The following is a 24,232-nucleotide window of genomic DNA, read 5'->3' on the forward strand; positions in this document are numbered from 1 at the left end:
TTCCCCACTGGACTGTACCACTGTCCACTGCCCACTTTAGAGTATTAATTATAAAACACCGAGGTGGGGTGATAATTCTTCATATTGACACCATAGGTACATAGGTACATGGAAGACACTCTCCCAGACTCTGGTCTTGTCAAACAAAGGGTCTAAGAAGGCACATGTACCTGGGAATGAGGAAAGGGACTCACCTGGTACCTCCACTTGAAGGAGAGACAGGATTTTAACGACAAACACAGGGATCCAGCAGATGGCATCTGAGAATACAATAAAGAAGAACCGGTTTGCAACAGCCACCTCCTTCCCAATGTGGCTCCTCACTTCTGCAGTCTGAAGGGCTGTTTTCTGAATGGAGCAGAACATGGCGACATAGGAGAACACAATGATGAGGAAAGCCAGCAAGTTCACACCTGTTGGGAAAAGCACAGCAAGTTCATACCTGTCTGGAAGAGCACAGCAAGTTCACACCTGTCAGGAAGAGCACAGCAAGTTCACACCTGTCAGAAAAAGCATATCAAGCTCACACCTGTCAGAAAAAGCACATCAAGCTCACACCTGTCAGGAAAAGCACATCAAGCTCACACCTGTGTGGAAGAGGACAGCAAGCTCATACCTGTTAGGAAGAGCACAACAAGTTCACACCTGTCTGAAAGAGGACAAGTTCACACCTGTCAGGAAAAGTACACTAGTTTGACATTTCAAGCAGGAAGTCAGCATTAGCTACATGGCTATTACTATTGTGTCTGGCATTGGGGTTTCCCAGAAGCCCTTTCTCCTGTGTGCTGGCAAGTGTGGAGTTGAACTTCCCAAGTTGAGGAAATAAAATCAAGAATTGGGTTTTGATTAAAGGCATATGTTCTTTATGAAGAGTTAGGCCTGGAAATTCAGATCTGGAATACTATGAAGCAAGACTGCCTCCCCCTCCTCTCTCTCTCTCTCTCTCCCCCCCCCTCTCTCTCTCTCTCTCTCTCTCTCTCTCTCTCTCTCTCTCTCTCCTCTTATCTCCTAAGACAAGGTCACACTATGCAGTCCTAGGTGGCCTTGAAATCACAGACATCTGCTTGTCTCTGCCTCCTGAATGCTGTAAAGGAATACACCACTGCAATCGGAGAGACTGCTCTTCTAGAGCACAAAAATACACTCATGCTCTCTCTCCCTCTCTCTCTTACTCACACACTCTTTCTCTTCACACACACACACACACACACACACACACACACACACACACACACACACACAGAGTTTTGTTTTTAGTTCCTGGAATGTCAACCCTTAAGGTATTGCTGTAATTATAGTGCATGTCTCAAAATGTACATAACAATCTTAGTTCCCTATCTTAATACATATGAATAAAAGAATCTTAAAATTTATCATAAATATAATTGCCCCAGAAGCAGTTTTTTTTAATGTTTTGGCCCTTCAATAAATGCATTTTTATTTACTTTTGCTTAGATTGCTTCTGGTAATTTAAACTATTGTAGTTCATATCCCTTTAAACTCAACTTAGAAAAAAAAATGTTAAAAATACAACTAAATGAATCACTCTTTTGGAGCCAAATAGTTTCACAGATATCTCCCATAACATCAATTTCTTGTTCCTTTAGCTTGCTTTATTCTTGATGTAATAAAAAGAAAATCTAAAACAGTGATTATCAAATTCTTTCTAATAAGCATAAAATTTGCATATGTTTCCAGAGCTGCTAAAAAACATTCTTAATCTGAATTTAGACTGTGTGGAAGACTGGTGATGGCAGGGAACATGGTTTAAATTCAAGGTTATTTTTATCCACAGCATTTCCTAGTCCACGGACTCTCACTACTGTGGTACAGTAGAATTTTATAACCTGGTTTGTCTGAGGTCTCTCGTCAGAAAGTTTAGCTTGGCATAAAGCTAAATGATCCCGTGGCAGGTGCTTAACCCATTTTAGTCAAATCCTAGCCTTAGCTGGGAAATACAGACAGACTCAACTCCTTTAACGCTTCTACCGGGCCCGGCCCTTGTCTCTGCCTCCTGAACGCTGTAAAGGAATACACCACTGCAATTGGCGAACCCACTCTTTTCCTGGAACACAGCTCCCGCTCCCACCATCCTCTGTCTTCACTTGGCTGTGCTTCCGTCTCTGGGGCTTCATTTCTCCTTCAAAGCCTTCGCTGGCCCTTAGATGTGGGGATATCCTGTACTCTTTCTTCACCCAAGGTGCTAGAAGGATGCATCTGAGGGTCTATATCCCACTTCCTATTCTCTAATGTCTGCGAGAGCTGGGGCCGGTGTGCCTCTAGTTTTTAATATTGCGTACGGCTCATAGAAGATGCACAGTAAATCACTGACCCCGTCAGTAGACTCTAGTGGGCACATGCATGTGTTTCACAGGCACATCCATGAAGATCTCTGTGAGGTTCACCTGTGCTAAGAGCTGTAAAAAAGAGACCCCAGAGGAAGCACAAATAGTCTACAGCATCCTGGAAAGGACATGCTTATGAACACACATCTGAGGCGAATTACCAAAATGGCGTAAATAAAGAGTTTTGCTTTTCAGAAAAGGAGAAGGAATAGATGGAGAAAAGGGAACGGAGGTCAGGGTCGCCCCCGGGGCATTGACAATTTCAGGTGGGAGGGAAACAGTTGTTTTCATAGCCAGGGCAGTTGTGACAGGGCTGGCGAACAGATATACGTGAGGAGGGGACACTGGGATGATGTCACAGTCAGTGGGAGGCGGAAGAATATATTGCAGAGGCAAGGTCTCACACAAGGCGTCAGCAGCCGGTAGAGACGTAAAGGCAGAGGAAAATGATTTTCAAAAGAGCATCAAAGAGCTTGTTCATGAGGAGGTTGAGGAAGAAAGAAAGTGATGATATATATATATATATATATATATATATATATATATATATGTATATATGCGCTCTGGGATCAACCTTCATTCCAAGGAAAACGTGTCACACAATAGTAATAAAGAAATTAATGTCAAGGTCTAAGTCTGCCATTCATTTGTAACAGAAAATATCACCATTTCTAAGGGGAAAAAAGAATCAGAGAATTAAGAAAGTTGAAAAGGATTTGATTTGTACTGGGTGGTCTCAAGAGCTGTGTTTACATAACACAGGCTTAGATAACCTGCTTGTGAGTTTCTATTAATGTTGAAATATTTAAATTATAGAATTTTATTAATATTTATTTAAGTAGTAACTACATTGTTAAAAAAAATTAAGGAGTTTGAGTAATTTGGTAGGGTTTTAGGACTAGACACTTCCTTAGAATTTTTCCAGACCGTGTTTATTATAAATGAAAAGCAAGAAAAAAAAAGATGCAGGGGGTGACTTTAAAAAAAAAAAAAGTCACCCAAAGACTCTGAGAGTCTGTCTTTGTTTCTCACTCTAAATCTTGGCATTACAATATTTAATTAAAAAAAAAACCCACCTACAAAATGCTAAGAACTTTGCTTTCTGACTGGACAAATCCATATCTGATAGCTTGATTCATTTCTAGAAAGATGGCGGTGTCTCTCTGGGAAACGAAAAATAAAATTTACCTAGGAAGATCCCAAGGGAGTACCCTCTACTTCCAAAATCTTCCGTTTGGTCATAATGAAGTGGGAAGCAGACTCCATTTTTCCCATAAAAGTTGCCAAAATAATCGTTGCTGGTGAAGGGAACGACCGCTATGAGGAAGCCTAACCCCCAGATGCTGGCGAGCACCACCGCAGTCTGGCGCTTGCCCAGGCGCAGGTTGCTGAAAGGGAATACGATGACCAGGAATTTCTCCAGGGTCAGGAATGTCAGCAGCAGTACGGAGACCTCCGTGGAGAGCGTGGCCAGGAAGCCCAGGAGGCGGCAGGGTACACTCTCCATCCACAGTAACGCGTACTTCTGATACTGCCCTCGGTACTTGATGTCGAAAACGCCCACGAAGAACAGGTACACCCCCATCAGGCAGTCGGCACCTGTGGGAACCCAAGCAGCCATGGCAGTTGTATTCAGCATCAGTCTTTTTATTTTCCCAGATTCTTCTTCCTGTATTAAACGAACCAATGTAACTACCTACTAGACTACCAACCAGCCAATGGGCCCAATTTGTTTTCTAGTTAAAAGGGCAGAAAAGGTAACATTTTCTGAGGGCGAGTACTAAAATGTAAAAGTGTACCACTTGTATATTAGCAAAATAGTCGTGACTAACAGGAATATCTAGCCCTCCTTTCCCTAATTGGGGGAGGGGGGAGAGAGTGAGAATCTGAGCTTGCTAAGCATGTGGGCTATTATAATTGAAATTAATAATAATTAAATTCATAATATTAAAACTTTAAAAAGTGAGTTTACAAATCTCAAAACTTACTGTGTTTTTCATTACCCACTCATTGACCTGTGATATCATTTCTAAAACTTGATTCCCAGGGCTGTGTTTCATGCTAAAAGCCTGTGACTTAAAGTCACAAAGAGCAGTCCATTCGTATATAGGAAACATTTGCCTACCAAAGCCAATTTGGATTGAAGGATATTTGTCGAATATACAATCCTGTATATAATACACACAAACTTATGTATACACATACATATATTACATATATACATATTAGCTGATTGAAGACAATCTTTTTATATAAGAAACATACTTACAACAAAGGATTTTGATGGACATAGCATGAGTAGTATTCTCAGCCTTAATAAGAGACCTCACAGCAATGACAAGGAAATTCCCAACGCTGGTAATGAAAGCTATAACCCAGACAGACACTCTGAGGATACTGTTAGCCAAGAGGTCCTCAGATGAAGAAATGCCGTCAGTCGAGGGCATACAGATTCGGACATGGGGAACATAGGAGCAGTACCGAAAGGTTTTCAAATAACTGAAGTCAAAAGGAGAGAAAGACAACAGTCATTGGCAGCAGTGATTGAGGGATTCCTAGCGGGCCTACAGGTGGGAAGTAGGAGTTGGTGCTTTGCTAGTTTGTTTATTATCTTGAAGTATTATTATTCTTATGCTATCTGTTAGTCTGGGTGTTACTGTTCAAATGACTAGCACCCTAGGGACACAGACTTCAGAAGTGCATGGCTGTGTCTGCAGAGACTCAAGGGTAGGGGGACTGTTGACATCTGAAGTCACAGGGTTCTACATTGTCTCTGAACATATTGGATGCGGTATTCTGTTCTCATTAGGTATTCTACAAAGAAGACCACAGTCAGGAATATAATCTCTAATCAACATCCCAGGCTTTCACTGTAAGGGATCTATGATTCACAAAAATACCCTCAACAAACACTGAGTATCTAGCCTTCTCCTTATACTGGCAAGAGGGGAAGAGTCTGAGACTAGGAATATTGCATCTTTCTGAAGATGGGAGATGCAGTCACCTTATACGCTGGGCTCTTTCAGAATTTCTTCAAAACACTTAAATTCTAGAGGGAAATGAAGGTTTGTTTGTGGTCAATGCATTTGTAACCTGGGCATGGGGAATCTCAGGGTTGGAATGGGCCAGCTCACCCCAAACTTGTGTATTTAGATTTTCTTCCATAGTACTCATTATATTTGAACTTTTTTTTATGGTACCTTACAGTTCATTACTCCTGCCCCCCCCCAATATACTTTTACCACCTCCTAACTCAGTTTCCACACCAGCAACTAGATGATTCCATTGCACTATGTGAAGCCTTCTTCAGATTGTTTGCCTGGGTGTCCTTAGCTGCTTGCCTTCCTTCCACCCTAACAGGGTGGCCTTCCAACCCCTGCACAAGCCAGGCCTGGCCCCTTCCAAGATCCTCGACTCTGCTTTTCCTTTGGATGTGTTCGGACTGTCCCAAGTGCCGCATGATTGACCATCCAGACCCCTCATCCATCTCTTTGTTTTGTTTCATGAATCTTCAGGGAATTTAATAGACATTTACTTATTGGCTCAATTACTCTAATTTCAAAGTTAAATGAAAGTTTTCTGGCAATTCTTCTTTCCCATCACTATGTCCTCAGCATCACTATGTGTCTGTCAGATGCCAAGGACCCACATTTCTTAGATAAGCAAAAGGACCTTGGACTGTTGAGTGCTGGGTGTGTCAGAGACATGTAAGGCAACCTCTACCCCAGGTGCCATATCTAGTCCAGCTTCCTAGCAGTTGGTATCCAATGAAAGGAATTTGGCATCTGACTTGATTGTTTTCTTTTCCTATTCTGGACTCCTGGCACCAACTTGACCCCTTGGTTCTTTTAGGATCCCATTATGCCCATTATCTTCAGAGAGAGCCCTGTTGGTCCTCACAGGGGCAGGAGGGAGGGATGTGGTGAGGAGGTAGAGATGTTTCAACCACCAAAGGCCAAGGAAGGAAAGGAAAGCAGTCCATTTGATAGGGATGTAGCTAAGCTAGCTCAGAGATGTAGCTAAGCTAGTTCGTTTTCTATTTTTTGTTGGTCTGTCTGTGACCTTGACTTTGGCATTCAGAAATTCTGAAAAGGTTGGATTTCTCTAGTCTATGAAAAACTCACCTTCTGCCTGTAGCAAGTAAAGGATAGCCTCATTAATTATTTATCTAATGGTGCCTCAGGAAGGAAAATGAGCAAAAGCATTGGGCTAGGCATTGGATTTTTAGGCACCACACCGGCACAGACAGAACCCAAGTGTTCTCCCCCGAAAGAGCACCTGAATTCACATCAACTCTCTCATCGACTGGCTGCACCCAACTTGGGATCTTACATCCATTTCTCCCTATTTTTGTGGATGACAATGGTTAATTTTGAAATTAGGAACATATAGATTATATACAGTTGATAAAGAAATGATCACGTTAAAAAACACATATATGAACACAACTTACACAGTGCACTTTAGTCATAAATATTCAAGTGACTTAACAAAACTACGATAAAGATTAATTACCTCCATTTTGCAGTGCACTTAATAAGAGAAACAACACCTGGAATCTACATAGGCCAAATCTTAGAGCAGCCGACTGCTCACTCATGTGAAGTGAATTAATGTTTCCAGGTCTCCTGAGTACCCTTTAGCCAGTGACTTCATTTGATGTAATATGTGGCATTCTGGTACCCTGATCTCTTATTGGGCCTCAATTGGATAAACATCGTGTTTCCAGAGAGAAGGGTCATTCATGTCGGCACATCATTATATTGAACTCTATTTGAACAGGGACCAAAGGTGACAAAATTAAAAAGTTCTCAATAGGAAAGAAGACGTTGGTTGCATACAAACACAGTTCAGCCATAATTAGACAGTTGAGCATGAGATTATTTGAATTAACTCATCATGCCTTTTTTTCCCTCCATTTCTTCAGACATACATACATGTGAGAAAGGTTCTTCATGGGCTGGAACATGCCTGTGTTTATGTTTGGAATCTCTATCCTTTCCAGGTCTCTGGAAAATATATACAATAGGTTTAATGGCTTTAGGGCTAAACTTCGAAACTATTCATTTTACTGTCACACCTTAAATTTGATGCTTTGAAATTTTGTTAGCAACTCAAATATGGATAAAAATTTCAAATAGACATTCTGAGATAATTATTCACAACAAAATCTCCTATAAGTTGGAGCTTCCATTCCACTTAAAAGCAGAATGCTGTTCTAATATAATGCTGAAGTGTTACATACTGAAATGGTAATGGGCCAGAAGAGTGGCTCAGTGGTCACATGCTCGCCCTACAAACACAAGGTTCTGGCATCCATCCCCAGAAGTGATAAACAATCTATAGGTCAAATGGCAGTGGTGCCTGGTGTGAGTACAACATTATTCTCATACTTCGGAAGTTAAAGGGTTTTGTTCCACAGCTAGTTCTTTTAACTGGAAAACATCACTCAAGGGAGTCCACTGGGACTGGGGCCACAGAGGCAGTGGGAAGAGCTATCAGCCAGTCAACTATTCAGGATATCATTTACTCAGAAACCAGAGGAAGCGTTGTTCGTGTTATCCCCCCCCAAGCTCTATAATGCATTTTCAAAGGGCCCCAGCAGGCACCGGGACATTCTGAAATTCTCCAGGAGCTTCTAAAGGTATGGATCTCGGAGTCCTTCAGGACACTGGGAAGGAAGAGTCACAGACCTCTCCGGGAGCAAGCATGGAATGGCCCTGTAAAGCCACGAGAGCCTTCCGCATGCAGCATGTGATTGGAAGCTGCCCTTAAAACCCGGGTGTTTACCCTGTTGCTTTCGGCTGACCCGAATGAAGATTTTGCAGCACGGTTTTGAGTTTTCCTTGGCCCGTTGGCTCCTTCACAGAAGAGTCCCCTTGCTTTCTAGACCAGAATTAAAACTTAAAGAGATATTGATACTACAGAATCATTGTGTGACCGCTCTGGAAAAACACCCCAAGTTCTTTCTAAAAGCCCTTTGCCCCTTCTTTTGTCTATTCTCAGCTTTCTCCTTTACTATTGCCATTGACATTTTATGTGGACTGACTGTGTGATTACTACAATGTAGAGGCCACTATATCCTTTGTGTTAAACAGTGCAATCTATGAGTTGGTGTCCAGGGTGAAGTATATGTACCAGTGAGTCTTGGAAACAGCAATTAGACAATAAATAAATGTGAGCACAAAGAGAGAGAGGATTGTGGACTTAACTGCAACTAGTTTTGGAAAGGGACCATATGGTGGCTGGACAGTCTTCCTCTTGGTGAACTTAGAACCTTATGCTGGTGAAGTTCCCTGCCACTAAGCTACATTCCCCGGAGCTTTAAATATCTTCCTACACAGGACTACTTTTTTTTATAAGAAATTGAGTATTTATAATGAAATATGATAGCATTGTCCACCTAGAGGAGAATCATGTCCATAGCCTGAAGTCTGCTGTTAAGTTTACAAATAACAGGTTAGGGCAGGAGAGCTGGCTCCATGATAAAGAGCATTGGCTGCTCTTCCAGAGGACCAGGGGCTCACTCCCAGACCCTGCATGGTGGTTCCCAGCCATCTCTCATTCCAGTTCCTGAGATCTGAAGCCCTCCCCTGGCCTCCACCACCACGGGCATGCATGTCCACATAGCTACCTCCACCACAAATAAACAATAAATCTTTTAAAAAAATCACAATAATAATTTTATAGACTGGTTATTTATACTCTAGCTTCCTAAGGGCAAAGATCATGCTGCCTATTAGCTGATGCCCACTAATATTGGCTAAAAAAATCTTTTGTTAATTCCTAATAGAAATCTATTTAACAAATGGAAATGTGATATTGACAATTAGTCTTTGGAAGGAGCCTGGTATGTTAGCATGTGTGTGGGGGGAGGTTGGAGGCAGTAGGATTAGGAGTCAAGGTCAACCTCGCTGCAGAGTAAGACTGAGGCTAGCCTGAGCCAGGGAGACCCTGTCTCAGTAAATTAAATAAAGTCACTACATGTCAGACAAGCAAAGCAAAATAAAGGCATCAGTTCTTGGATTAAAAAAAACCAAACAGACAAACAAACAATGTTTTAGTTAACAGATGGCCACCAGAGAAAGGAACCACAAACTTTAAAGAGTAACTGGCAGAATAATTGGCAGAAATCTTGGCACCACAGAACCTAAGTTGGCTGAAGTTATAAAATACCAGACAACACCAATTGTTTAAATGTTCGTCTCTGTGGGTTCTTTTTCATTTACGAAAAAATAAAGATCAATTTTCCTTTTGCTTTTCTAGAGAGGGTTTCTCTGTAGCTTTGAGGCCTGTCCTAGAACTCTCTCTGTAGACTGGCCTTGAACTCAGAGATCTGCCCACCTCTGCCTCCCAAGTGTTGGCATTAAAGGCATGTGCCACACCACTCAGCGTAAAGACCGATTTTTATCCTATAAGTTCTCCAGGGAGAGAGGACAGAGGAAAAGAAGGAAGTCTTAGAGAATTTATTTTTGCCATTGTTTTCCAAAACAAAATTATTACATACTTAATTCTTTGTGAAGACCATGAGACTGGATTTTCCCTACAAGTCCAGATCATGTACCACTTCAAACACAGATAGAAGTGGTACAATTGAGTGGTCATAACAGCAACTTTGCTGTGAGTTAGCTCATAACTGGCAGTGGACAGTGATGGTCAGGATTTCCTAGGGATGCCTTATGGGAACTCCTGCTCCAGCATGAGAAACAGCCCCTTAGAATCAAATACATCGTGGGGCTGACAGTAATAACAGGCATAACCAGAGAGCTTTACTTACAGAGACTGAAGTTGTTTGAGACTTCCAAACTGGTTCTTGTGGACATACAGAAGAGGGTTGGATGACAGGTTCCTTTTTTTACCATTAGAGGAAGGGGAAGGGGGGATAAGTATGGCTGTTATTATTATTTTGAAAGGCTAAGATGCTGCCCGTTGAATCTGATGACAAAGCAGGAAACTTACAGTTTTTGGAGAAGATGCAGGTTGCTGAAAATGTGGGCTGGTAGTTTTGTTATCATATTGCTAGACAGATCCCTGTTGACAACAGTGAGAACCGAAAGCAATTACACTGGGGATAAATGGCATGGGCATCTCTCCCCACAGTTAACATCTTCCAACTTGATGCAAGAGAAAATATGAATCCAGTTCAACCAGGCTTCGAACTTGGGACACAACAATACTCTGTGAGTCAGCCGAGTTTTTGTTTTGTTTTTGTTTTGTCATCACTGTCAGGCTATGTGGCATCATGCTTATCCAGTTCCTGTCTGGAATTTCTGCTCACCCCTTTGCCAATACATTCTGGCTCTGAGATGCCTGATTACTTTCCTGTCTGAAGCACACTCGACTCATATCTATCACCTACATGTCTGTGATTCCCATATTCCACAAATGCTTGCCCAGCTAATCTTTTTGAGATGAAGACTTGCATCTTCTATTTATTTTTCATTCCATCTAAATGAGTGGTAGCCACTCACCATCTACTCAGACAATCGTGAGTGGATACATTTATATATCTTAAATACATCTTTTCTCCCTTGTGACTGAGGATTAAACCTAGGACGATGTGCCCAGGAAGGGCAGAGACAGAGTACACACACACACACACACACACACACACACACACACACACACACTGTAAGCCCCTCACCATCTTGGGCATCTGCCTCTGGTTTCTGTAACCCACATCCATGTTCCTTCACCAGACCTGACTAGGAGTGAGCTCCCAGGAGACTCCCTTCTGAATGAACTGTCTGGAGCAATTTGTCACAAAATGATTTTTAATTCAGGAATGGAACATTGTCTATATAAGTCACTTTAAACATTTCTGGATTTCATTTATGATAACCATTAATTTTATGAAATTATTAAAATTATTTTAAAAATACCCTTATTGAGTTATTAGCCCCAGTCCTCCAGAGACAGGCGTAATAAATGGAGGAATGGTTGCTTAAGGCATCAATAGCCATTTTAATGTCCCCATCAGCAATGTAAGTTCTTTATCCTACTTGCCATTGTGTATCATATCACAGATTTAATTTTAACTTCCAATGACTCAGATATGTGGGCAGCAATGAATTCTGTGGCTAAACAGATGTTTTCCAAAGTCTTAAAGCTATAAGATATGTATTTGGACAGAATTATGTGAGGTGTCTTCAAATTTTGCCATGAGCCTGTCCTCATTGTGTACATGTCTTTTTGCCTCACCAGCTACAGAAGTCACGACCTCTTTGGAATACTGAGAGCAGTCGTCCTTCTGGCTAGATATAATCAATTAACAACACAGCAATCATGTCTGGTTTCATCCAGCATTCATTGAGAGTTAACCATACCAGCCCTTAGAGAAATACCATCCGTGTGTTTAAGAGGCCATGGAATGCTCATCCAGTCCCCAACACACATACATATACATACACACATACACATACACATAAAATTTACCCAAGGAAGATAGGCAGAAAAAGTAGGGCAGGCTACCTCCCTGTCAATCTCAGCATATGATTGTAACATGTTCTTGAGTTCAGGATCATGTGGGTTTCCTTAATTGGTTTTAAATGTCTAATATTCTACAGAAGTTTGATTGTTCCAAGTGGAAGGACAATCTCCCTCATCAACCATATTCTTCCCAGTAGAGCGTGCTACTTACAGTTCTCCTAAATGTCTTAATGAAGAAAATGTCATCTCCGGAACAAAACTAATTTGATTTCTAGGCAGAAACCTGTAAAACATGGTGAGAATTAGCACTGGGAGTTTTTGTCTGAGGTCACAGTCAGGCCCTGCCGGAAGACACCACTGGGGAAAGTCATACCCCTGTCTCTTAGGAAGTAATGCTGGGCACAGTTCCAGGCCCCCAGTGTGGTCTGTGAAGTCACATTTTTGTTTGCTTTCTGATCACGTTTATATATGTCTCTTTTAAAATCCTGGTCCCCTATTTTTCTTTAGTCACAAGCATCGCTGTGTGCTTACTATTTCCAGAAAACCCACAATTACAAACTAGTTGTGTTTCTTGACTTGCCAATGCAAATGTGCCAATTGGTCATTCACCCTCCCCTCCCGCCCCCCCCCAGGACAGGCACAATCGGCCATCAGAATCGCCAGTCAGACTATTTGGCCAATCGGAATGCATTAGATGGTTCCCACTTTCTTGGAGGGGACGGGCGTGTGTGTGTGTGTGGGGGGGGGGGGACCTAGCTTGATGAGTATTTCACATAAAGGATTTCAATTCACAGTAAATAAATACTTCTCCCGCCCCTTCCACTATTGAACCGTCACACCAAGGCTGGAGACAAAACAGTACTTTGTAATCCAGGGCCAGCATTTTCCTTGACTTTCCCCAGCTACAGGGCTCCTCTCGTACTGGAGTGCGGTGTACTTACAGAACAGTGAGCGAGTCGCACGTAAGGAAGGTGGAGTTCGTTAGGTACTTTATTTCATTGTTTGCCAGATCCCTGAAAGCCACGGAGGGAAAACACTTCAAACACCTTTGGATAAACCACTTGCTCAGGGGTGTTTTTTTGTTGATGTTGTTGATAAAATAGTTCTGAATTTTGTCTTTCCTTCATTTTTTTTTTCATATTTCTTTCCTAACTTTTGTGGGATTTCTGTAATTAACATTATGTTTCCTTCTTCTTTCCAACTGGTGCTAAAACTTAAAAACAAAACCAAAAACACAAAAACCAAAGGGAAGCACGCTAACTCTTTGGGATGGGAGAGTCCCTCTGGGCTGGACACTATGCTGTCAGCTGTAAGTTGTGATTTTAATGAATCTCAGGTATTTGAACACCTGGTACCCATTGGTGGCTGGTTGGGAAGGATTAGGAGATGTGGTCTTGCTGAAGGAAGTATATCACTGGGGGTTGGGCACTGAGTTTTCAAAAGACTTTTGCCACTTAGACTGTGTCCTTTACTTCCTGTCTGTGATCCCAGATGTGAGTGCTGAACCGCTGCTCTGGCCACCTGCTGCCTGCCAACTCCATACTGACATCACAGACTCTAACCCTCTGGAAATGGAAGAACAGCAGTTTATGGCAGCAACATAAAGGACTAAGACAGTATAGTGCTGGCCAGATTAATCAGCTACCACCCCACGGACTGCCAGGAGAGCACCCCTGCAGGGTTGCCATCATTATCTCTAGTTTAACAGGTGAGTCAGGCTCATCCATACAGTTGCTAGGTGGCAGAAGAACCTTTCCCAGTCAGAGTTTTCTGAAGCCCGACACTGTGGCAGTCTGGACCAATGTCCCATTTCCCTCCCCATGTAAGTCTGTTTTAGTGAAGGGGAAACTCCAGCCAAAGTTGTTTCGCACACTGTACGCCAACCTTAGGACATAAATCTTGGTCTATGATCTCAAAGTGTAGGTCCTTTCTACACTGCCCCATGGGTGCTAATGCCTAATATAGCACAGCTGTGAGTGTGCAGAGACGCAGCCTCAGAACCAGGAGAACTTTCTACAAGTGTAGACTCCCAGGCTCCACACCGCGCCTGCTGGGTCAGAAGCCCCTCTTAGCATGCCCTCCTCTTTGAGCTTCTCAGAAATATTCTTAGAACTCCAATGAACACCAGCAGGGAGATTGCTTCCTACCAGCTGGATCCTGGGCACAGCCGGCATCCTACATGCTCTGGAAATGTCTTCTAGAACCTCTGGAACTCTCACTTTCAACAGTGTAGTGAGGCGGGTGAGAAAACCCAGGCATTTTACTAACATCCTTAATATCTCTGTCTATGCCTCTCTCTCTCTCTCCCTCTCTCTGCGCGTGTGTGCGTGTGTGTGTGTGTGTGGTCTCACTATGTAGCTCTGGCTGGCCTAGAACTCAATGTATACCAGGCTGGCCTTGAACTCACAGAGATGGATCATCCTCTGCCTCCTGAGTGTTAGGATTAAAGGGGTTTGCCACCATACCTGGTCTCTCTCTTTTTGAGGCAGAGCCTAGCTATGCAACCTGGTCAGGCCTCCCCCTTGAGATCTATCTGCCCCCTCTCTTCTGTTTGTTTCCCTGTATGTAAATGAATGTGCTCAACTCCTAAGCATTTTTGGGATTAGGTCTCATGGATCCCAGGTTGGCCTCAGACTCTGGAACTGAGACTGGCCTTGAACTCCTGATCCCCTCCTTTTCCACCTTACATGTAGTGGAACCAGAAAATCACACCATTCTAGTATCCTCATGTAGCTCGATGGCCTTGAACTCACTATGCGGCTGAGGAAGGCCTTGATCTCCTGATCCTTCTGCCTCTTGCCTCCTGAATGATGGGATTGCAGGTGTGAGCTACAGAAACCTATGACTAATTTTTGATGAGTTTTATTCCCATAGTTTTTAGATCATTTCTGTTGTTTTTAATAGTAACACACTTACATAAAACTGCTATTGCTTACAGTCCTTTCAGTGAAACATACATAAATAAATACATAGAAGTTAGAGTCAGCAAATCAACACAAACCCACCCATATTCTGATAATGTGAAAGCTGAGATAGTGACATTTTATCTATTTACAGGGACTGGGTTACCTAATTTGACCATGAGAAGAGCTATGGGGTGATGCATATGTTTGATGACTAGGGCAACTTTGGGTTGCTGGAGGAAATCAGAGAGCTGTATACAGCAGGGAATCATGGGTGCTGGTGAAGTCATGAAACTCCTAAGCAGGTAGTAGTTAAAAGGCAAGAGAGTGGGAGTGGCTTAGCGCCTCTATGTAAAGTTTTAATGATCCCCTATAATGTGGTGGGCGTGGTCTCAGCCCTGATGGGGCATGGTAGATTCCTGTGAGGGGTGGTGGAAACACATAGACATCTACTCAAGTTGACCAGTATGTGGAGACAGCATCTGGAGGTGATATTTCAGTGGACACTGAAAGGGATGAAGGAGAAAGACTTTCCAAGCTTCGAGACGCTCATGAGGCTAGAGATGGGTTTAGAATTGTAACTGTGGTTTACTACATCTAGACAGAAGGGCATGTGGGGGAAGGTGGGGTTACAAAGGGCAGATGGGCAAGGGGTGGACAATGTCAGGGGAAATAGTTCAGGGATAATAAACAAAGTGATTCAGTAAAGTAAGCCTTTTTCATAGTCCACATGTGGTGACTTTGAAGTGCCCCTCTCACCATTGATTTCTGTTTATCAGTTTGGTTAGACCAAGTGAGAGAAGATGGAGCAAGGTAAAGCAGACTCATGGGACCAGGCCCGGTGTTAAAAGAATGAGCAGAAAATGTTGTGTAGGAGGATGACTATGTGACAGGTACAGTTTGGTGGGAGAAGACTGAACATGACCTTACGCCTTTGGGGACATGCCGAGGACTTTCTTGTTTATTTCAGGTTTTAAAGATTCATTTATTTTTATGTAATATGCAGGAGTGTCTTTCCTGTATTCACGTCTGTGTAGCATATGTCCTGTGCCTGTGCAGTACAGAAGAGGGCATCAGATCCCCTGGAACTGGAGTTATAGGTGGTGTGAGCTGCTGTGTGGGTGCTGGGACTTGAACCAGTGTCCTCTGGAAGAGCAGCCAGTGCTCTTAACCACTGAGCCGTCTCTTCAGCTCTCTTTTATATTTTTTTTTGGAGACAGAGAACTCACTGTAACACAGGCTTGACTTAAATCCTCAATCCTCCTGCCTCAGTCTCCCAAGTGCTGTGTTTCAGCTGTTCTTGGAAGGTATTTCATCATTTTATTTCACAAGGTGGTGGAAGGTCATTTTTATGCAAGTGTATAATGTACTTTGAGTACACCCACCCAGTCCCCTGCTTGCCTTCACTCTCCTAACAAGGTCTTTAAAAACAGTAAGTAACAATTAGCTCTCGGTTTGGGAGAAACATCTTAGATCCATTTTAAAGACAATTCTGAATTAAATTTATAGTTAGCCTCCTTAATCCTAGCATGCAACAAGATCAATCCCTAAGGAATACTCACATCCAGTTGAGTTGAGGCATCTGGCTACACAGACGTTCGGGAAGGACCTTTAGCTGGTTACTCACCATGGACCTCCACACAGAGAAAATGGCAATTAGATGCACAATGATTATGCCACATCAAAGAGAGTGGTTTTTCTCAACTACAATTTTTAAAATTGTCTGCTATAATTTATATCTCAGTATGAAGTCTTTGTATATAACTATATACACCTTCCAAATAGTGTTTAAGTGTATGTATGGCAAGGCCTAAGGGTCAGGTGCTGTCAGTCCATGGCTGTGTGTGTACTGTGCACATCCTAAGACAAATCGTTGCTCAGTTTAATTTTATGAGGTAAAGCTAAAGCAAGTCACAGACAGTAACTGTGAAGTTCATGATCATTTTCCTTGTGTACTGCAAGCCTGTAATGATTTTCAACACCATTAGTTCTCAGATGTTTTCTCAGGGATGCATTAATCATTTATAGCATTAAAAAACCATATGGGAAACGGCATTAAATCTGAGATGTGACAACAAGGGGAATTATTGAGAGCAAACAGTTTGTGAACATGGTAAGAGACTTGATTAATTTATGATACTGCAGTCCCTTTGATAAATGGCCCAGTCATGATGTTGGATCACCCAGTGTAAAGGAATACGGAAATGCCCTGCCTGTCAGTCATCCTAGGATATTAACAGTAGAAGCACAATTCTGAAAATATCTGTCAGTAGGGCCCAGATTTTGACTTTTCATTGGTTGTCTTTGGGGAAAAGCATATTTTCTCTAGTGAGAACAGAGTTGGAGGCTGGAAAGACAGCTCAGTGATTAAGAGCACTGGCTGTTTTTGCAGAGGACCCTGGTTCAGTTGCCAGCATCAATATGGCAGCTCACAACCTCCTGTAACTGTAATTCTAAGGGTTCTAATGCCTTCTTCTGGCCACTGCATGCACAGGGTACACAGGCAAACAGGTGGGCAAAATACTCATACACGCAAAAATAAAAATGAACCAGTCTTTTAAAAATGGAGCTGGAACTGTGTTCCCATGAGAGTCTATTATTCTTCATTCAGTTTAACTAGGATGTCAGGAAATAAAAACAACTCTTTGCTCAACCACTGCCAATAGCAACATGACTTGGTGCTTTAGGAAATGACAGAAGATAAATAGGATTGAGCAGGAATCTTAGGCTACACATCACCATCAGTCCTGCTATTGCCTTTGACTTAGCAACAGTAACTATGGACTGAAGTTCAGCAAAGATGGGCATGATGTTTTTGGTTTGGAGCATTTTCTCAAAGGCTTCTGTTTCGTAGGCAGGGGTACTGGAAAAGAGATGGATACTTACAAGAAGAACAAAGAGTTTAATCCTGTAAAGGACCTCTGCGAGATGCTGGTGATTGGATTGTCATCTAAAATTCTGACAAGACATAGCAAAATGTTTCCAGTGTTAGACATTCCTGAAATAAACCCATGGAAAATAAAAAAGGACCACGAGAAACCAATGCCTGGCTCACTCCTTTCTCATGGGGCTTGGGTGCCTTTGCTCTCATTCTAGGAGGGGGCAGATTCTGTTTTCTCTTATTTTCTCTGAGTTCCTGCAGCTCTTCTCCCAGCCCTTACCCAGCGGGAACTGATCTCTCTCTGTATCCACTTGACAAGCACTGACTGGCTGAAATGGTCTCCACAAACACCCTGTCTGCTGGTTAGCTGAATGATGGGGGGATTTGCATACTCCCCCTCAAGCCACATAGCAGCTATGAACGGTTCATTTTTAAAAGGTAGAAGGGAAATGTATGTCTTCATCACAGAGAAGAAAAGACACATGATGGAAGAGACAGATGTGTTGAACCAGATTTAGACATCACCCAGTGTTTACATACATAGTACCTGCTACTATGAACAACTTGAATGCTTTTATAGATCAGTTAGAAAAATAAGAAGATGTACTTCCTTAGCGACTGGCTAAATAGGTTATCTATATCAAGTGCTAATTTTTTTATTTCTAAAAATCTATGCTTTTTTTCTTTTATTTAAAAATAATTGTATTAATTCTTTGAGGATTTTATACAATGTAGTTTGATCATATTCCCCTCATCCAACTTCTCCCAGATCCACCTCCCCTCCCCCTTCTCTGCCTACCCAAACTTTATGTCCTTTTAAATAAAAATATTTTGGGTCCAGTATGTGCTGCCCATATACTCTCTGCCATGGGGCCATCCGAAGGGTAATGGCAGACCCACCAACAGCCACACCCTTAAAGAAAACCCATTCTCCCTCTCCTAGCAGTTGTCAATCAATTACCAACAGCTCCTCAGTGGGGTGGGACTTCATGCCTACCTCCCCCTTCCATGCTGTGATATTTTGTCTAACTTGAGCTTGCTAACGTTTTGCCCTCTCCCTCTCCTCATTTTTTTCTTTCTCTCCTTTCAATTGCTATGTATTTTTTCTGAGGAATAATTGTGACAACATGAATAAAGCGCCAACAGGCAGGTGTGGTCCTTTAACAAATGCTGTCTTGTGCCCTTCAAAAAGAAGAAATGATAGTATAAATTCTTAGAGAATCACATTATAAAAAATTATTTTTGTTTCATGTGCATGGGTGTTTTTCCTGGGTGTATAGTGTGTGTGCTATTTGCATGCCTGGTGTCCACAGAAGCTGGGAGCGAGTATCAAATCCTCTGGACTGCTGTGAGCAACCATGTGGGTGCGGGAAACTGAACCCAGTTCCTCTGCAAGAGCAGCAAGTGCTCTTAACCGTTGAGCAGAGCTTTTTTTTTTCAGCCCTGAGATCAAGATTTCTTTATCTTGAGACTAAATAAGGCATTCAGTAAGGTCTATGCAAGTGAACGAATGGACATGAACACATTTTTAAGAAACCTTGATGGGGGAAGAGAAAATACGTTGTTCAGCCAAATCACTGTTTGAAACTCTATTTAGAAGGCAAAGGGAAATAGCCACCTTTGAGACTGGGTGTCACCTTGTACACAGGATCAGAAGCAGAGAGTTACAAGAGCACCTACTATGTGACAGGAGCTCTGCCCTGGTCACTTCCTGTTTGTTATGTAATGAAGCTCATAGCAGTCCTTGTAAAGAAGGAGTTATTAAGATGGAGGTCAGGCTCACACTAGGTCTAGATGGAGCTGAAGCTCTTGACTTTCCACAAGCCAGGCCAATCTGCAGACAATGAACAAGACAACACAGAGCCTTTCATGGCTCTTTGCTTATTGTGCCAAGGAAAACACAAGCATCTGGTGAGAAATGCCTGGAGATGGAGCTGTTGGCTCAGGGGGAAGTGAAGAAATGGCAGGTGTTACTAGATTCTCCAGCCTTTCTCTGGATGCCCTGGGGACCAGAGCAAGCCCTGAACCTCTTGCTCCCTAACTCAGAGGTTTCTAACAGAGGGCCATTCTACCCTCCTATGGGCACCTGGCAACGTCTGAAGATGTTTTGCTGTTGTCACAACTCAGAGAGAAATTGCATTCCTGGCATCGAGTGATCAGAGGCTCCTACAATGCATGGGGCACACTGTCTTCTCTGCTTTTAGCAAAGAATTACAGACGTCAAGATGTCAAGATGTTAATAGTGCTGGGGTCAAGGACTTTCTGTTCTTGGTGACATTGGATGGCTGCCTGACTTGGCAAGAATGCCATTGGATGCTGAGTCTCCCCTGTAACAACCCGGTCAGGTTTCTTTTCCATAAAGCCATTCCCCAACCTACTCGTGTCTGAATTGCTTGGGCAAAATACATCTGATTGTGTGTGAGTCAGAAACATAATAAAACCAGAGACATCCAAGCCTGGAAACTAGCCAAGCATTGTTGTAAATCATTAAGACCAGGAGCATTTGGAGGAGAGAGAGGAGCCAAGATACTTACAGCCAAGTGAGGTGATGCAAGTCTTTGAATGTTCCAGGCCTGAGAGTTGTAATGCAGTTATGGCTGAGATATCTGCAAACAGTATGGGGGAATTCATTAGGCAAACTCCACACCCCAGGCGGCCACACACAATTAGACCCATTCAAGTTTGAAGTCTGGGTACCTGCTTCTGCAAGCACATTCTGACGGAGCAGAAGCAGGGGTTAGAGAGACCAGAAGGTACCCAGAACTAAAAGCCCAATCTGGGCCACACTGTGACCAGGGCAAGCAACGTGGCCAAGAACAATATTGGTCGATATTACATTAGGTTGGAGTAGAGAGAAAGACAACTAATATGTAGGCCAATTCTTACTTCTGCCCTTTTTTGGTCATATTCTTAGCACGTTACTATTTTAAGAAATATATATTCATTGAGCAATGGTAGGGGAAAAATAAAATACTGAGATGCTATCTATGGAAGTGATCGAACAGGAAGACGACAATATTAAAGAGAGAAACTTTGGATAATTAATTATTCTTGTACAATGAAGAACTTAGGTACTTTTGTGTGATATAGGAGATCAAACTCAGGGTCTTTCACGTCACATGTTAGGCAAGTTGCTCTGAGCTACACCCTAGCCTTAACACAAATACCTTGTAGTCTTTAAGATTTCTTTCATTCTCCCCGCCTCACACACACCCCTAATGATACCTTTGTAGTCCTTTCTTCAAATGATACCCACAATATACTTATGAAGGAGTTACTCACAATATCTGTAGATTATATAATCCAAAAAATGCTTTCCTGGATATGTGTGTGATGCAATTGTGCTGGAGGTATCTGTAGGAACAAGGAGGGAAAGTCATGTGATCTGGAAAGTCAAGTATGAAAGTCAAGGGATTTTGGTATACAGGCTTTAAGCTTAAATCACTGTGCAATGAGTTTTTCCCTTTTTCCACCGAAAGGAAGGGTGGAATTGGATTGTAAAGTACGAATTTTTATTCTTATGTTGTAGGGAGGCATAGTGGCTACAAAGTAAGACAAGGCATGCAACAAGGGTTGACTATCTGTGATATGGACTACCAAAGGCTAGTGGTGTGTGTGTGTGTGGGTGCATCTAGTCTTCTTTTATTCAATTCAGAGCTTCAGCAACCCTCTTTTCTAATTGGTAGGAGCTGCTGGCCATGGGAGACAAATTGCCCCTCTGTTGAACTCGTTAGTACCAAGCTGAGCCTTTAGTTCCTCATTCATCTTCATTGTGTTCTCATGGACAAAGGAGGAACTCTTTGAGTCTTTTCTAGATGTAAAGCAAGAAGCAAGGGAATCAGCCATGTGCTCAGGGTCCCAGTAGCAATGACAGCATGTTGAGGAATCTATGGTAAGAGTATACACTTCCTGCTCTCATTATGAAATAAGAAGTTAGCCCTAAATCTGTACCTTCTCAAGTTGACTGGGGCAGGAAACAGCCATACTAACAGTAGTGACTACTACTTAAGTGGTTTTTGTTTTTGTAGTGTGTGTGTGTGTGTGTATGTGTGTGTGTGTGTGTGTGTGTGTGTGTGTGTGTGTGTGTGTGTGTGATATGCTGAGGACTGAACCCAGGGCCTTGTGAAGGCAAGTGCTTTACTACTGAACTACACCACCAATCCCTACATCATCTATGACTTTGACGTCCCTCATTTCCATTTGAATTGATGCTTATAATACCACACAAGGCTGTGCTAATTGTCATGGTGTTTTACTATAAAACCATGCACATAACATGTATGTGATTGGTATCTAACTATACTATGAATTTATTCTGCTGAAATTATTCCCTAATAGAACTTCCCAACTCTGGTAGTTTGAATATAATCAGTCCCCATAAACCCACAGGAGTGGGACTATTGGGAGATGTGACCTTGTTGAAGGAAGTGTGTCACTGTGGGCACAGGCTTTGATGTCTCTTTTGCTTAAGCTTTGTTTCAGTGTCAGACACTTCATGTTGCCTTCTGATCAAGATGTAACTAGAACCATGTGTGCCTGCATACCATCATGCTTCCATCATGATGATAATGGACTAAACCTCTGAAACAGTAAGCCAGCCCCAATTAAATGTTTTCCTTTATAAGAATTGCCATGATCATGGTGTCTCTTCACAGCAATAGAACAGTGACTGAGATACCAACCTTGGCTTAGAGTCATGAGTGTGTTATAAAAAAGGACAAGAGTTGAATGTCTTTATGCCTCAAGACAGCAAGACACAAAGCCAAGACCATCTTCTAGTTTATTAGTTACCCTCAGGGCAAAACCAATCACACTTCTACTCTTACCCTCACTTGGAAAATGTTCCTGATCTAGGGCACCTGTATCACACCTCCACCCACCTATAAAGTACCAATCCCAAGGAAACTTGACTGAAAGTATGAGCTCGTGCATCCTAACCCCTCCCTGTGACCCCAAATGCCCAATTGCTTCTTGTACTATGTCTTTGCGGAGAGACACACAGCAGAAATCCTTCTTTGGGCTTATAATTCTACCGTGAACAGGACAGAGGGACATAGATCGCACCTGTCTGAACATCAAGGGAGTGTCTGGACATAATGAAAGAGAATATGATGAATTAGATTGCAAAACAAAGGGAAACAAATAAAGCATATACTATGTTAGTAAAGACCCACTGAAGTTTCCCTGAAATATAAAGGCCACTACTCAGTCAGGCCAGTTCCATTTTATTTGAGATAATTTTTAACCCTAGGGCACAATACATGCTTTTTCCTCCTTAGTGAAGAGATGGATACCATTGCAAACTGTGAATGTGACCTTGTGCTTTCACATTAGAAGTCAAAGGAAAGAGACATTCAGACCGAGGAGCTGTTTGAGCCCTCTGCCACCTGTACCTGGTTCCTTCTTACCAACATCACCTAAGAATCCAGTTCCTTTAATAATGGAGAGGCCCTAGTCTTAGATTTAGCTGTTGGCTGTGGCTGTGGAGAGACTTCAAGTCTTAGGTCTCAGGTCTCAGGCATAGACTGCCGAACTTAAGCCCTCTCCTTGGTGTCTACTTTCTTTTTCCAGAAGAACCATTTAGAGAATGTGAGACTGGAAACATGACAATTTGGCAAATGGTGCCTCTTTCTATTCCAAACCGAGACAGGAGTCCATTAAATGTATCTCACACCAAACAGCTTGTCTGAATCCTGGCCCTTTCAGCTATCACCAGGGTCTTATGTACCAAACTAAAGCAAATAAATACCTTACTGACTTGCATGCTCATAAGCTACTTTTAATGTGGTATTATGTACTTCAGAGCCAGGCAGGTACCTTTAATTATGTCCCATTGCCAGTGATTGATTGCATTCAACAAGAATTCAGGTTAAGAAGAAATACCTAATTTTCATAAGGTTCTTGTTACAATGAGGAGGAGCAAGATCGCTGTTGGTTTCCATGGCAGCGATGATAAAACGTTAGAGTCAACCCCATAAATTGTATTTTATGTCTTTGAAAGGTCATCTCAAACTACTTTTTTCTTCTCCTTCAACTTTAGAAAATCCTGGCACTTTAGGAGATTGTTAAGATAACAAAATTGATCCATAGTAAAAGAAAATTTACATTCGTTGAGCAATGTTCATGCATCTGGCAATTAAAATGAAATTTTGATGTAGCAATTTTTTTTCTCTCCATGTCAGAATGACCGCAGCTCTACCATGGGGATTTAGACGGATGTAGACTGGAGACTCAGTGGACAGGAAGTTCCATGCTGTCTCAGGGGTGACAGGCTTATATACAGCAGTGGTCTCAGCAAGGAGGGTTAATCTCTACTTTTGGGGCCCTGAGGAACTTTGGGAGCTGAACTATGCAACTGTTTCCGCACTCCTCCTTCCAGTGGATAGCAGTTACCTCAACTAGGGATGTGGACAGTAGATGAGGAAGGACTTAGCTAACTACAGGTCTTAACTGAGTCCCTTACCCTTTGTACACTTCGGCTGGCTCAAGTCTAAGGTAGTCTAATTAGAAATTCTTAACAACTTATATGATACCCAATAATAGAATATGCTAGAGTTTGGATCCTAAATGTCCCTCAAAGGCTTTCATCTCATCTGTTGGGAGGAACACAGTCTTTAAGAGATGCGGACCAGAGGGGGGATCTTCAGGTCACTTTGAAGAAAAGAATGGGGCCC

At 42.3% G+C, this 24,232-nt stretch overlaps 1 protein-coding gene across 1 annotated transcript in view; it reads right to left on the bottom strand.

Moving 5' to 3' along the window:
- The window catches only part of Rxfp2 (relaxin family peptide receptor 2), a 55,495-nt gene that overhangs the window by 5,379 nt on the left and 25,884 nt on the right, over positions 1–24,232 (bottom strand). The window contains exons 6-17 of the mRNA XM_051205329.1: positions 20,841–20,912; positions 20,093–20,164; positions 17,564–17,635; positions 16,240–16,311; positions 12,716–12,787; positions 11,986–12,057; positions 10,305–10,376; positions 10,123–10,194; positions 7,283–7,354; positions 4,615–4,844; positions 3,534–3,944; positions 195–413 (exon numbers count right to left, since the gene is read on the bottom strand). Of these exons, the coding sequence (XP_051061286.1) occupies positions 195–413; positions 3,534–3,944; positions 4,615–4,844; positions 7,283–7,354; positions 10,123–10,194; positions 10,305–10,376; positions 11,986–12,057; positions 12,716–12,787; positions 16,240–16,311; positions 17,564–17,635; positions 20,093–20,164; positions 20,841–20,912 (1,508 nt within the window). The remainder of the gene's footprint in view (positions 1–194; positions 414–3,533; positions 3,945–4,614; positions 4,845–7,282; positions 7,355–10,122; positions 10,195–10,304; positions 10,377–11,985; positions 12,058–12,715; positions 12,788–16,239; positions 16,312–17,563; positions 17,636–20,092; positions 20,165–20,840; positions 20,913–24,232) is intronic.

The sequence above is a fragment of the Phodopus roborovskii genome, unplaced genomic scaffold (genome assembly GCF_943737965.1).
Source record: "Phodopus roborovskii unplaced genomic scaffold, PHOROB, whole genome shotgun sequence".
Lineage (NCBI taxonomy): Eukaryota > Metazoa > Chordata > Mammalia > Rodentia > Cricetidae > Phodopus > Phodopus roborovskii.